The 12225-nt window shown below is 37.0% G+C and overlaps 1 protein-coding gene across 3 annotated transcripts in view; it reads left to right on the forward strand.

Moving 5' to 3' along the window:
* Positions 1-12225, forward strand: part of BNC2 (basonuclin 2) — a 736294-nt gene that overhangs the window by 374602 nt on the left and 349467 nt on the right. For all 3 annotated transcript variants that reach the window (XM_040360213.1, XM_040360192.1, XM_040360199.1), the window contains exon 3: positions 5281-5484. In XM_040360213.1, the coding sequence (XP_040216147.1) occupies positions 5281-5484 (204 nt within the window). The remainder of the gene's footprint in view (positions 1-5280; positions 5485-12225) is intronic.

The following is a 12225-nucleotide window of genomic DNA, read 5'->3' on the forward strand; positions in this document are numbered from 1 at the left end:
CTATTTTTAAAGGAATTTTTCATTTTTATTATTTCACTTTAAGCATTATTAATATCACTGCTCCTGTAAAACGATCAATAATATAATTTACCTGGGCCCCCATACCCTTTTTATGGCCATGAACTTGCATTTAAGCCTTTAATATGGGAACTCCTGATATTTCAAATTTGGGTCCCATAGACTTCAATGAGGTTCAGGTCCAAACTTTTGCAATGTTTAAGAGTTCTGGCATGAACCGAACTGGGGGGTGTTCAGCCTAACTCTAGTGTTCTGTGATCCAGTGCAGGTCCTCTTTCAGATTCAATGAGCCGTCCTGGGCTCACAATACTCCATGGCAGAACAGGGCTTACTGATCTTTATGTGAGCACCATGCTGTCAAGGAATAAGGGCTGCTCATTTTTTCTGCCATAAGGTAAGGGGAGCTGTTAGGGCTTTTATTTAAAGCTTTATTTGTTTGGTTCTGCCCAGACCCCTTTTCAAAAGTGGCATGCTGATACTGACTTTAAGTCAGTATTTGTATAGTTACACCCAGTGCTCCCCATACAAGTATGGTGCCCCATATAACCTGCCCCACCCCCTGTCACTGTCTCTGATTAACAGCAGCAGGAGTCAATGGCTCCTGCTGCTGTATCTAGGCCAATGGGGAGTGAGAGAGCCTCAGCTCTTGTGCACATCGCTGGATCAAGGCTCAGGTGTGTGTTTAGGGGGGCTGTGGGGGGAGCTGCATACAGAAGGTTTTTGCATAGGGACAGTAAGGTAAAAAAAAACTTCTGCCTTTACAACCATTTTAAATTACAGAGAATAATTTTCTACCTGTGAATGTTATATTCTCTGTTTTATATTCATGCCCTAATGTGTGTCCACCCTGTCCACTACATCCCTCTGGGTCATATCAGTGAAATTTGTAACTGAACCATTAACTTCTTTTTTTACCTAGGAAGGTAAAGGAAAAAAGTCTGAAAAAGACGATCAGTACATTTTCGTTTTTTGGTTTACAAATGTTTTAAAGTCTTGTTGGCCAACCTGCTTCCTAAATCTCTAATCTGAATTCCAAAATACATTGTTTGTTGTCCTGAGATGGTGGATCATTGATGTTCATTCAGTATAATTCCACTGTGAAATAAAATTTGTTTAACCACTTAGGGACCACCTCCTGCACATATACGTCAGCAGATTGGCACGGCTGGGCAGAAGCACGTACCTGTACGTCCTCTTTAAGTGCCCAGCCGTGGGTCGCGAAGCTCCATGACCGCGGGCGTGGGACCCGCAGACCCGTTCGCCGTTGGAGTCCCGCGATCGGTCCCCGGAGCTGAAGAACGAGGAGAGCTGTGTGTAAACACAGCTTCCCCGTTCTTCACTGTGGCACTGTCATTGATCGTGTGTTCCCTGATATAGGGAAGCACGATCAATGACGTCACATGTTCAGCCCCGCCCCCTACAGTTAGAAACACATATGAGGTCACACTTAACCCCTTCAGCGCCCCCTAGTGGTTAACTCCCAAACTGCAATTGTAATTTTCACAGTAAACAATGCATTTTTATAGCATTTTTTGCTGTGAAAATGACAATTGTCCCAAAAATGTGTCAAAATTGTCCGATGTGTCCGCCATAATGTCGTGGTGACGAAAAAATCCCTGATCGCCGCCATTAGTAGTAAAAGAAATATATTAATAAAAATGCAATAAAACTATCCCCTATTTTGTAAACACTATAAATTTTGCGCAAACCAATTGATAAACGCTTATTGCGATTTTTTTTACCAAAAATAGGTAGAAGAATACGTATCAGCCTAAACTAAGGGACAATTTTTTTTTCAAAATTGTCGCTCTATTTTGGTTTATAGCGCAAAAAATAAAAACCGCAGAGGTGATCAAATACCACCAAAAGAAAGCTCTATTTGTTGGAAAAAAAGGACACCAATTTTGTTTGGGAGCCATGTCGCACGATCGCACAATTGTCAGTTAAATCGTCAAAGTGCCAAATTCGCAAAAACTGGCCAGGTCCTTTACCTGCATTTTGGTCTTAAGTGGTTAATTAGTTGGGGGGGGGGGTCTGATTAGAAATGTCCCCATCTCTTTCTTAAACAGCAGTCGAGTTTACTGCTCTTGGACCTTTGTCAGTTTCCTTTCTAGAAACGTCTGATGACAGAACCTGGCTGTTTTCACAGTTTTGTGTTATCCATTCCAATTCAGATACACTTGGCTTCTACCTGTTTTACATACCCTCTTATGTTTTTTTTTTTTCTGGAAATTAGAATTTCAGCAGCCTGTGCATTCTTTGTTATTCCTCTATTGTTCACTATGCTGATCATATTGCTCGTTAAGTGAACTCGTCACAATTAAAGACATGCTGTCAGGCCACACAATGTATAATGATCTATTCTTATTGATCTTTTCGTGTTTGCTTAATTTTTGAATTAACAATATAGAGGAATCTTAATGAAGATGGACACCTAGACGTTTTGATCTCCATTTGCATTCTTCTTCTTGCTAGGAGTTGTAAGGTATCTTGCCTTCCTAAGCTCATCAGGCTATAGCATATTTTGATTTTTAAAGACTTTACAGATAGGTTCTGCTCCTTTCCTAGCAGTGACCCTTGCATTAGGAACTCACGTTTGGATGTATTAAGGCAGTCTGCCTTATAATCCTTGCACAGACCATATTGATTTTCTGGGAGAGAGTTTATGAACTAAATAAACTTGAAGTTGGTGTCTTAATAAACTGCTCCTCTCGGTCTGTCACATTTAGTTACAGTACTGCGCAGTTTAGGCAGTTGTGGGGGCGCGGGGAGAGAGAGGCTAATTCTGTTACAGATTGTTCGCAGCAGGGTCTCCAAATTAGCCCTTTGTTTTGTAATGCCACCTTGCCTGGGCTCGCTTTGAGCACACTTCTCAGTTTTACCCTAATGAGTTGCAACACTGATAATGTGCCTGATGATCTTTCATTGATTTCACTATCACTTGCTTGTCTGGTAATTGATCCGTTGCTGAGCCTCTAGTTAATTATATCGGCTTTGACATGGCCCAGTCCTCTGGGAATCTCAAGTCTTGCAGAATAACAGTTTTAATAAAACAGTCTATTACTAGAGCAGGTACCGTATATGCAATATATATATATATATATATATATATATATATATATGTACACACTTTCTATATATACTAACACATACTAGTACTGCATGACTCAGAGCGGTAAAGGCAAGGAGTGGTGAGTGAGGGGAGGTGTAGGAGATAGATGGAGAAAGAGACAGGGACAGAGAGGAGGGGGGGGGGAGTGATGCAGAGGAGAGGAGATAGGAGGAAGCCTGCTATTGACAGTGTCCTTAAGCCTCCCTCAAATAACAGCCATTAGTGGGAAGGTCAGGAGCTGAGCAGGCAGCTTGACTGAAGCATTGAGTGCCACTTCAGAAATCAAGAGGCTAGCAAATTTTAGAGGGAGTTTAAATGGCTAATATCTGGCTGTGAAAGCACAGCCACTGTTGGCACAATTGACTCACAGCTTCTCTCCTTGTGCTCTTGTCCCTTATTTTACTTAACTAACACACACACATATATATATATATATATATATATATATATATATATATATATACACAAATATTTGACAATATATTGACATTTTCTTTACTGTGGTCATGTTTATTTGTATTTTGTGTGACTTTTATTATAACCGGTCAGTTAAGATTTGTACAGCATGCACAGCTGATCTTGCTAAAGATGTCCTTTTTGTGTACGTGTGCGTATATCTATGTGTAAGTGTGCGCGCGTGTGTGCTTAATGGTGGTGAACTGAAGGAAAGTTTAACAGAAAAGCTTTCAAGAGCCGTCGAATAGGGAGAGCAAGGCACATTTGTGTCAAAACAGTGTAGGTTTTCTCATCTCTCCTCATTGTGTACTAATGACACCGAGCAGTCACACAAGCTCTTTGCCCCCTGTCTTTGTTTGTTTTACAGACGTTGGATGCTGGCTTTATTGTTATGTTGAAGATGTGGAGAGAAAGTGGTGCTTTTTTGTCCATTTGTCCTATTGCATGTCTGCTTTGTTTTATTGCCAGACAAATTGAATTTGACTCTACTTTCTGAGAGAACTTTTAAGAAACATCTTTTCTATGGCTCTGTGTTGCAGTGGTGTCTGGGACATTATGAGGCTAAAGGTGTAACCAGGGTCAGACGTTTAACCCTTCGCTTTAACTACAGACGTATAAGTTACCCAGTGCTTTGTTTTTCATTCATTCATTTTCTTTTTCTTTTTTTACATTTATTGTTCTCGGTTTTATCTCTGTTGTTATACGTGTATAAAACCAAACATAGATAATTTTTATGTGTTTTTTTTTATTTTTTATGGACAAACCCATAAAACCTTTCAGCTTCTGACTTCAGAAGTGTGAGCACAAATGGAATGTATGGTACAGATCATCCAGATGAAAAAAAAAAGAACAAAAAAAAAAAGTTCTGCTGCCTGTTTCTGTACCTTATTTAGCCTCGGTTTAAATCATTTATATTGACAGCTTGGCACCAAGTAAATCAGCGAAATATTTCAACATTGTCGTTGCCAACTTACTCGGTCCTATTGTAAATTTGATTCCTCTGTTTTTTTATAGTAAGGTCAGAAAGTAGTAAAAAAAAAAAAAGAAAAAGAAATGAGAGTACAAAGAGGTGCATGTGGCACTGACAATTGTCAGATGTGGCTTTCTTTATTTGAGGTTTCATTGAAGAAAAGCAGGAGATAGAATGAGAAAGGCTGCTAGAGTGGGCCAGAGCCCTTTCCCTCCCAAGTGCCTGTGATCAGTGAGTGTGTGTGTGCGCGCGTGTCTGTGTATATGGGTATCTGTAGGCTGAGAGAGGTTAGTGCAGGATGTCATTTGGTGCCTGACAGTGGAGCAGTGCAGTTGACTCTGTGCTCTTCTAGCCAGTGACATCCTTAAAGCTGCTTCTTAGGTCTCAGGCAGTTTTTTTTTCTCCTCCTTTAGTGCTACATGCACACCTGACAGGCAGCTGTTAGGCTGAGCAAAGAGGAGCCTTGGGGAGTCACAATCCATGCATAAATGATAGGGGTATCTGTGAGGAAGGTGCAAAATAAGCTTTGCATCTCTCACCCCCCCACCATCAGCAGCACATCCCTCCTTACTACTTCACCTCCCACCCACCCTTTTCCTCATCCTCTCCTAGCCTTTTTTACTCTCTTTCTCTAAATGAAATGCAGTCTACATGCAGCTCTGTAACTACTCCACATTGTGCTACTGAATGCCAAGAGGCTCAAAAATCCACCTTCACTTTTCAGTCAGAAGACGCAGAAGTGGATGTGAGAGAAAGAGACATACTGAGAGACAGACAACGAGACAGGAGGGCGAGAGACCGGGCATTCAGAGACTCTTGTCCTGACAACTCCATGCAGTTCGGAAGGAGGACGCCGACAAGCGAGCCTGGGTACATGGGGGCATGGCAAAACTGTGACGCCAATCTTCTTTTCAGAATGTCCCAACAGGTGAGTGCATCCTTTTTAACTTTTTTTCGCTTGCAGAAATGAACTTGGTGATTTCATTGGCAGTGACAATGTATGTGACAATGTATGTTCAGAATTTTTTGTATTTTGTCCTTTTTTGCTACTTTTTTGGTGAAGCACTAATGCGTCACGCTGCTTTCTCTGGTTCTGTTTTTAGGTAACTTTGCAGGTAATTTTTTTTTTAAATAGTTTCCTTTTTCTACTTTGAAAGAAACAGGACTTACTTGTAAATGTAATGTCACTTCAGAGGCCGGTTACCTGCGTCTCTTTCGGAGTTGTTCAGAGAGGGGGAAGTGAAAAACGAAGTGAAATTTAGATGAAATGCAAAACAATTAATGCCCGTAGCATCCTTTCTGCGAAAGTAATCAAAAGTGGAATTAAAACCACATCCACTCTTTCCTCCTTCCTTTCCCTGATTTCGCAGTGATAGAAATTTGAGGGGCCCCTCTCCTAGGATCTTAATTGACTTCATGTGGTTGAACACAGCTTCCCCCAGTTCTCAGATGAGCTGAACTGCTGTGTTGTTTAAACTGCTCACGGCACAGAGCGGATGGTTGATAGCTAAGTCAGTTAAGCTGCTCTCCCTTTTTTCTTTCTTTCTTTTTTTTTTATTAGTCTTGCTTTTTTTCCATTATTGTTCAGTTTATTTTGTTTTTCCAAGGTTATTTATTCTTTAACCCATTTCCATATCAGTGTCTCTTGCATTCTTCAACACACATACATAGGCACTTTTTTCTCTCCCCCTTCTCTCACTCACACTGCAAGCAAGACTGTGTCTTGGCGTCTTCCCTAGAGCTTTTCCTGCACTGGGGGCCGCCTTAAAGGCATCTTGGTATGCTGCTATTGACGGGAAAGCTGAAATGTTATTGCGAAGGCCAGTAACAACTGATAATTAATCACACAAGCCGGTGTCTCTGTACCATGCACATGGTGATACGTAGGCAGCCGGCTGCATCTTCTCTGCACCATCCTACAGTGTTTGCCTTTAAAAAAAAAGTTAGAAAAAATATACAGCTTACTTTATCTCCTCGTCAAGAACTAAACTTATGCTAAAGACTGTCAAAAGCATTTTCCTTCTTATCTCGACACCTTAGTAAAGAATATAAACTGTAGAATGAGTGACCGCATCAGAACTGCACACCTAGTGTTATGTCTGTATTCAAAAAAGGGCCACAATTTACACCAAACAAACTTTTTTCCTACATTTCATTTTACATCTAAGTTTAAAATGAACTTTTCAGGAACTTTTACTTATTAGGAAAGAGCAAGGTAAACTTGCAATTAGCAGTAACATATCTACTACCATTTTTTGTGAGGACACCGGTTTTGGCTTAAGTAAGCTTTTTAACAAGGCATATTTTGGTATCTCCTGTAGAGGGACCCTGATTACTGCTGATAATACTGTAAGCTGATATGAATCACTAACGAACATGGACATGAACTGAAACAGTAGTTCTTTAATATGGACATAAACCGTAAAGGTAACAACACTACTGCAGCAACAACAACAACAACAACAACAGCAAACTACGTACATATCAATACATCTATATATCTATCTTTCTATCTACTACGTACATATCAATACATCTATCTATCTATCTATCTATCTGTCTATCTACTACGTACATATCAATACATCTATCTATCTATCTATCTATCTATCTATCTATCTATCTATCTATCTATCTATCTATCTATCTATCTATCTATCTATCTATCTATCAATCTATCTTTCATTTTATCTATCTACCTATCTATCTATCTATCTATCTATCTATCTATCTATCTATCTATCTATCTATCTATCTATCTATCTATCTATCTATCTATTTATCTATGTATTTATCTATCATTCACACTCTTTGTAAAAACGATACAGGGCAAGTGTAAGGTTCTGATCAAACATCTTAAGTATTTTGAGTTTTGACAAGTTGTCAGCAAACAGATGAAAGTTTTATAACGGCAGGTAATATGCTTTCCCAGACTTTATCATCAGCCCACTTTAATCTACAGAAAGAGTGTAATTTTGAAGAGGAGGTAATAGAATTGAATCCAAATAATGATCAATTGATAAATGGCTATTGAGCCACAAGGACAGCGTGAACGATTGCCTGTTTGGCAATAGAAACAAGAGAAATAAATTTAAAAGCGTGCAGTCTCAGCAACGCTGAAAAAAAAAAAAAGAAGAAAACTAACGTAAACGAACATGTTAATTAGGAATTGTGGTGGGAAGGGAAGCCTTCCTAAATTTGTTCCGGTTTCAGAGATTAAAAAGCTGAGAGAATTGGGACAGCCTTTATTATGGCTTTAATAATTTGCTACTCATGTTTTGGCAGTCTACAACAATTTTGTGCATTAATCCTAGACACGTGTTTAAGCACTTTGAGCTTTTTTAATCTGAAGCATCTATGAATAATTACTTTTAAAAGTAAACACTCCGTTATGTGTTACTATATAAAAAGATAGTAAAATATATTTGTATTTAAAGATTTTTTTTAAGTTTGTTCAATCTTTTTTTCACCTATACATACACTTGTTACAGATTCTTTTCAATGTAGACCTGTTTTCAGTTGAGCAAAATGATGGAACCTTAGCTACTTATCTGCATTCCATCAGGTGTATCCTCCAGAATTCAGATGTCAGCTCCAGCAAATGTATTGGTTACAAAGGAATTTTTTAACAGATTAGCTTGATTAATTGTCCAGGAAATACATACAGTACATAATTCACAGCTTCCATCTGCCAATACTTAAAACTTAGTGAAGGCAACATAATGCACCAAGTAACTGCTTCATTTTAGGTGTCTGAGTAGCAAAACATCATTCTTTAATCATACATCATCCCGCTGCTTGTTGGGAAAATGACTTTCAAACTCTGTGAAACAGCAAGTTGGCTCACTGTAAAAGCCAGGTTACACAATACAAAGTAGGCAGCGGAGCCACAAAATTGATGTTAATGGCACTGTTCTAAAGTCACAAATAAGCACATTACTTCAGCCTTTAGTATGCACAACTAGTCCCATCCAGTGTATTGCACGTCTTCAGTAAATGTGTTCATCCTTTACTGTAAGTGTGCTTTTAAAATACAAATGGAATCATTAAAAGTTAATAGCTCATCAAGACATGGATGCCTTCCTGAACAAGTCAAATTTAGATTTTTTTCCCTTCAAAGTAAATTAACACTACAAGATATACAGTGAAAGATAGCTGGGCCTCACTTTATTTATTTTTTTGGTAGGGTAAAACTGTATGTAACATCTTTAAAGTATCAGAATTCATCATCTGCTTCAGTGCAGTGACTACTTTTCAGCACCAAAATAACTGATAACCTGAAAGGGCATATTTGTGAACTGTGTTTGAAAGTGGTTGTTTGGGGTCACTTTGATCGATGACAAGTAGAGAATGACCAGAAACTGCTTGCATGTCCTTCCCTGACTTATGCCTGGTCACCCCAACCTTTTTTTGCCTTCATCTGGCAGAGGTATGCAAGGCAAATAGCAGAGGGGAGTTTGAGAAGAGCAGGAACCAGACCTGGGATGTGATAGATGACAGGAAAAAAAAACAGCAACATTTTTACATTATTGATTATTGAATATATTTATTTACAGCATCCTAATCAAATCATTTCAACTCTTTCCTTTCGTTGTTAAATACCTGTTAGACTGTCACATCTCACAAGTAAGCTTAAATGAAAGTTCTCTTTTATTGCAGCTATATTTTGCTTTATTGATTGTTTAACCTTAAATTGAAAAGGACCGTTAGTTGCTTTGTATATTATTTTAAATGCAGTCACAAACGAAGAATGAATGAATACAATTTTGTAAGACATAATAGTACCTTAAAAATAAACACACAAAATAGATTTGTTTGCTTTCCTTTTATTTTTAGGTGTGTTTATTGGTCATATATTTTTCTATTAAAATAAATGATCAATGACCTGTCATTATTAGCATTTAAAAAAAGATAACGAAAAGGAAATTGTTAAACAAATGGATTGACAATCCAGATTGATAACTAAATAAAGTAAGCTGTAAAGCAAGTAAAATGTAGAAGTGATAAATAAAGAAAACGTATACACTATTGAAGTGATTGGGTATATGTATTATATCTATCAGATGACATACTAATAATCCCAAATTTTCATAAATGTGGTTGAATCAGTGAAATATATTCAGGAATGTAACCCAAACTGGCCATTCCTATAAATTTAAGCCCAGTTAATTAAACTTGATATACTGCAGTGACCCATTATTTGCCAGACTGGAATGCAGCCTAGTGTAATGTAATGTGGCCTACTTAAGGCATGTGTAGTGTGCTTGTAAACCCTTTAATAGCTAGAGAGCTTCTGTTGAATGGTACAGGTGCTTCAAACCATGAAAAGGTTAAACACTCTTTCTTTGCAGAAATATGTCTGATTATTACTGAGAAAAAACTTACATAGTGTGCCTTAGCAAAAAGTTCAGCCGTACACTATTAGGAAAGTTTTTACTAAGAGAAAAATATTTGATAACGTTATGATATCCTATATGAATCTCAGTCTGAATGGGATTTTGAACATCATCATAATATAAAGAAGGGTAACATTTTGTCATTAGGTTAGAATGCTACCTATCACAAAAGACATCAGCGATATTTATGTTTTTATGTGAAGATATTATAGCAGGAAAAATGATACAGTATCCAAACATAAAAAAGCAAAAAAAAAAAAATAATTTCCACGCCTTACGTTTCTGCATCTGATTGACAGCAGCAACTCATTTTCTGTTGTACACATTTCAGTGAATTTGAAATGTTTCATGTTTATGCTTTATTCATTTTTTGTTATCAAAGTTTCCATTGCATTAACGGTCATTTTAATTTAAAATTTCCACCACTTGCTACATGGTGGACATGCAGCAATGACAATTTCCCTACTTTTTACAGCCGGAAAATGTGTGATAATTTCTGAATGCATGTTTCGTTCTCCCTTGCGAACGTTTGCTGTTTAATTCCTTTTTAATTGTCATTTTTACAATTTCACAAGTGTTTATTATGTGTATATTTTACTAATCATAAAAAGACAGCAGAATGATCTTTGTCAGTATGATTTCAGTAGAAATATATTTATTTTCTACTTAGCATACCTATCAATTTTTTAATGATTTTATTTCATTAGCATTTTATTGATTTTTACATACGTTTTGATAAGTATGTGATGGCATAATGCTCTCCATCTAAATTTCAGATGCATAACACTACCTTAAAGCCAATATATATGTCTAATGCCATCACTACCAACCAAGTTTAATATATATTTAGTAAATTGATGGCTGATTACATTAATTGAATTTGGCTGTTTAAGAGATAAAAAACACTTTTTTATATGGTTTTACTGTTTTATGTAATTGTTTGTTTTTCTGCCGTTTATGAGTGAGAACAGGTGAACAGGCTACCTCTCATCTTATCTAACTGGTTATGCATATTACCTATTAGTAGTATAGGAGATGAGACATCTTTGAGGGTTGAATTATATTATATTTATTTTACTATACATGTTTTCAAGTCACAGTAAGCTAAAAGAAAAAATCAAAAACTTGAAATCACCGTCTTTTAACTGCGGTAGGAGAGATTTTCCATCATACACTGTTTATTATAATAGAACAGAAGGTTGTATGTCATTTAATTAAAATCTCCTTAGAGAGGAATTTAAGTCAGTGTGTGTTCTCTCTAGTCCCATCATACTTCAGTGACAAGATAAAGTCTCGCAATGGCAGGTTATATTAGTATCCTTTTTGTGAAGCGCTGTACATTGCCATTAAATTACTCAGTTGCCACTAGTCCTAGCTTTCATGTTGTACTTGCTGACAAAAGAAATGACATGAGACGTCTAACTGACAGATCTTTACTACTGCATGCTGCTACAAGCCATATGCAAATTTTTACTACTTTTTAACTGTGTTTTGGCTTATTTATGCTTGAATACGTTATTATTATTTTTTAAATAGCAGCTTCTTGAATTCTGCACATTAATCTAAAACACATATTGGAAATGTAGAAATGTGGAATTAGATTCTTGTACGCCATGTCATTGTAGCGTGGTCAGGATAATTATGCTTGCTTTTATATATATTTTATATATATATATATATATATATATATATATATATATATATATATATATATATATATATATATATATATATATATATATATATATATATATATATGTTAACAGTAGGCCTTTTAAAGAGCATGTAACTTTGATCTGGAGTTCTTTTTCTCAGCTTGTTACCTTCTAATGCCAAATGTTGAGATTACAGCAGTGTGTTTAACAGTTTGCCCTAGCGATGTCACTTAAATCTAGCCACAGTTGTGCAGTTGTGCAGTAAGCAACAGCTTCAATCATCTTTTTTCCTGAAATGATGTATAAGTACCACAGGTAGCTAGAATTTGTGGAAACAGCATCGTTAGGTTTTGTTTCATTGTAAACTTTTGTGACGTCGCGTGCATGCTTCCTGTTTCACATCAATACATTGCCAATCATGTGTTTAATGAACTGGCATACATAATGCAAGCCTGTGGAAGCAGTGTGATATTCAGCTACTACAGTGCTTTCTTGAGTGATAGAAATAAATGGTGCTTTGGTTAAAGGAGTGTCTGTCAAAAGGCTACTGAAGAGTTCTATACACTTGGATGTGTTTACCATTAGATGAGAGTGCTGCAGTGCTGTAAATATTTACTC

The sequence above is a fragment of the Rana temporaria genome, chromosome 1 (assembly GCF_905171775.1).
Source record: "Rana temporaria chromosome 1, aRanTem1.1, whole genome shotgun sequence".
Lineage (NCBI taxonomy): Eukaryota > Metazoa > Chordata > Amphibia > Anura > Ranidae > Rana > Rana temporaria.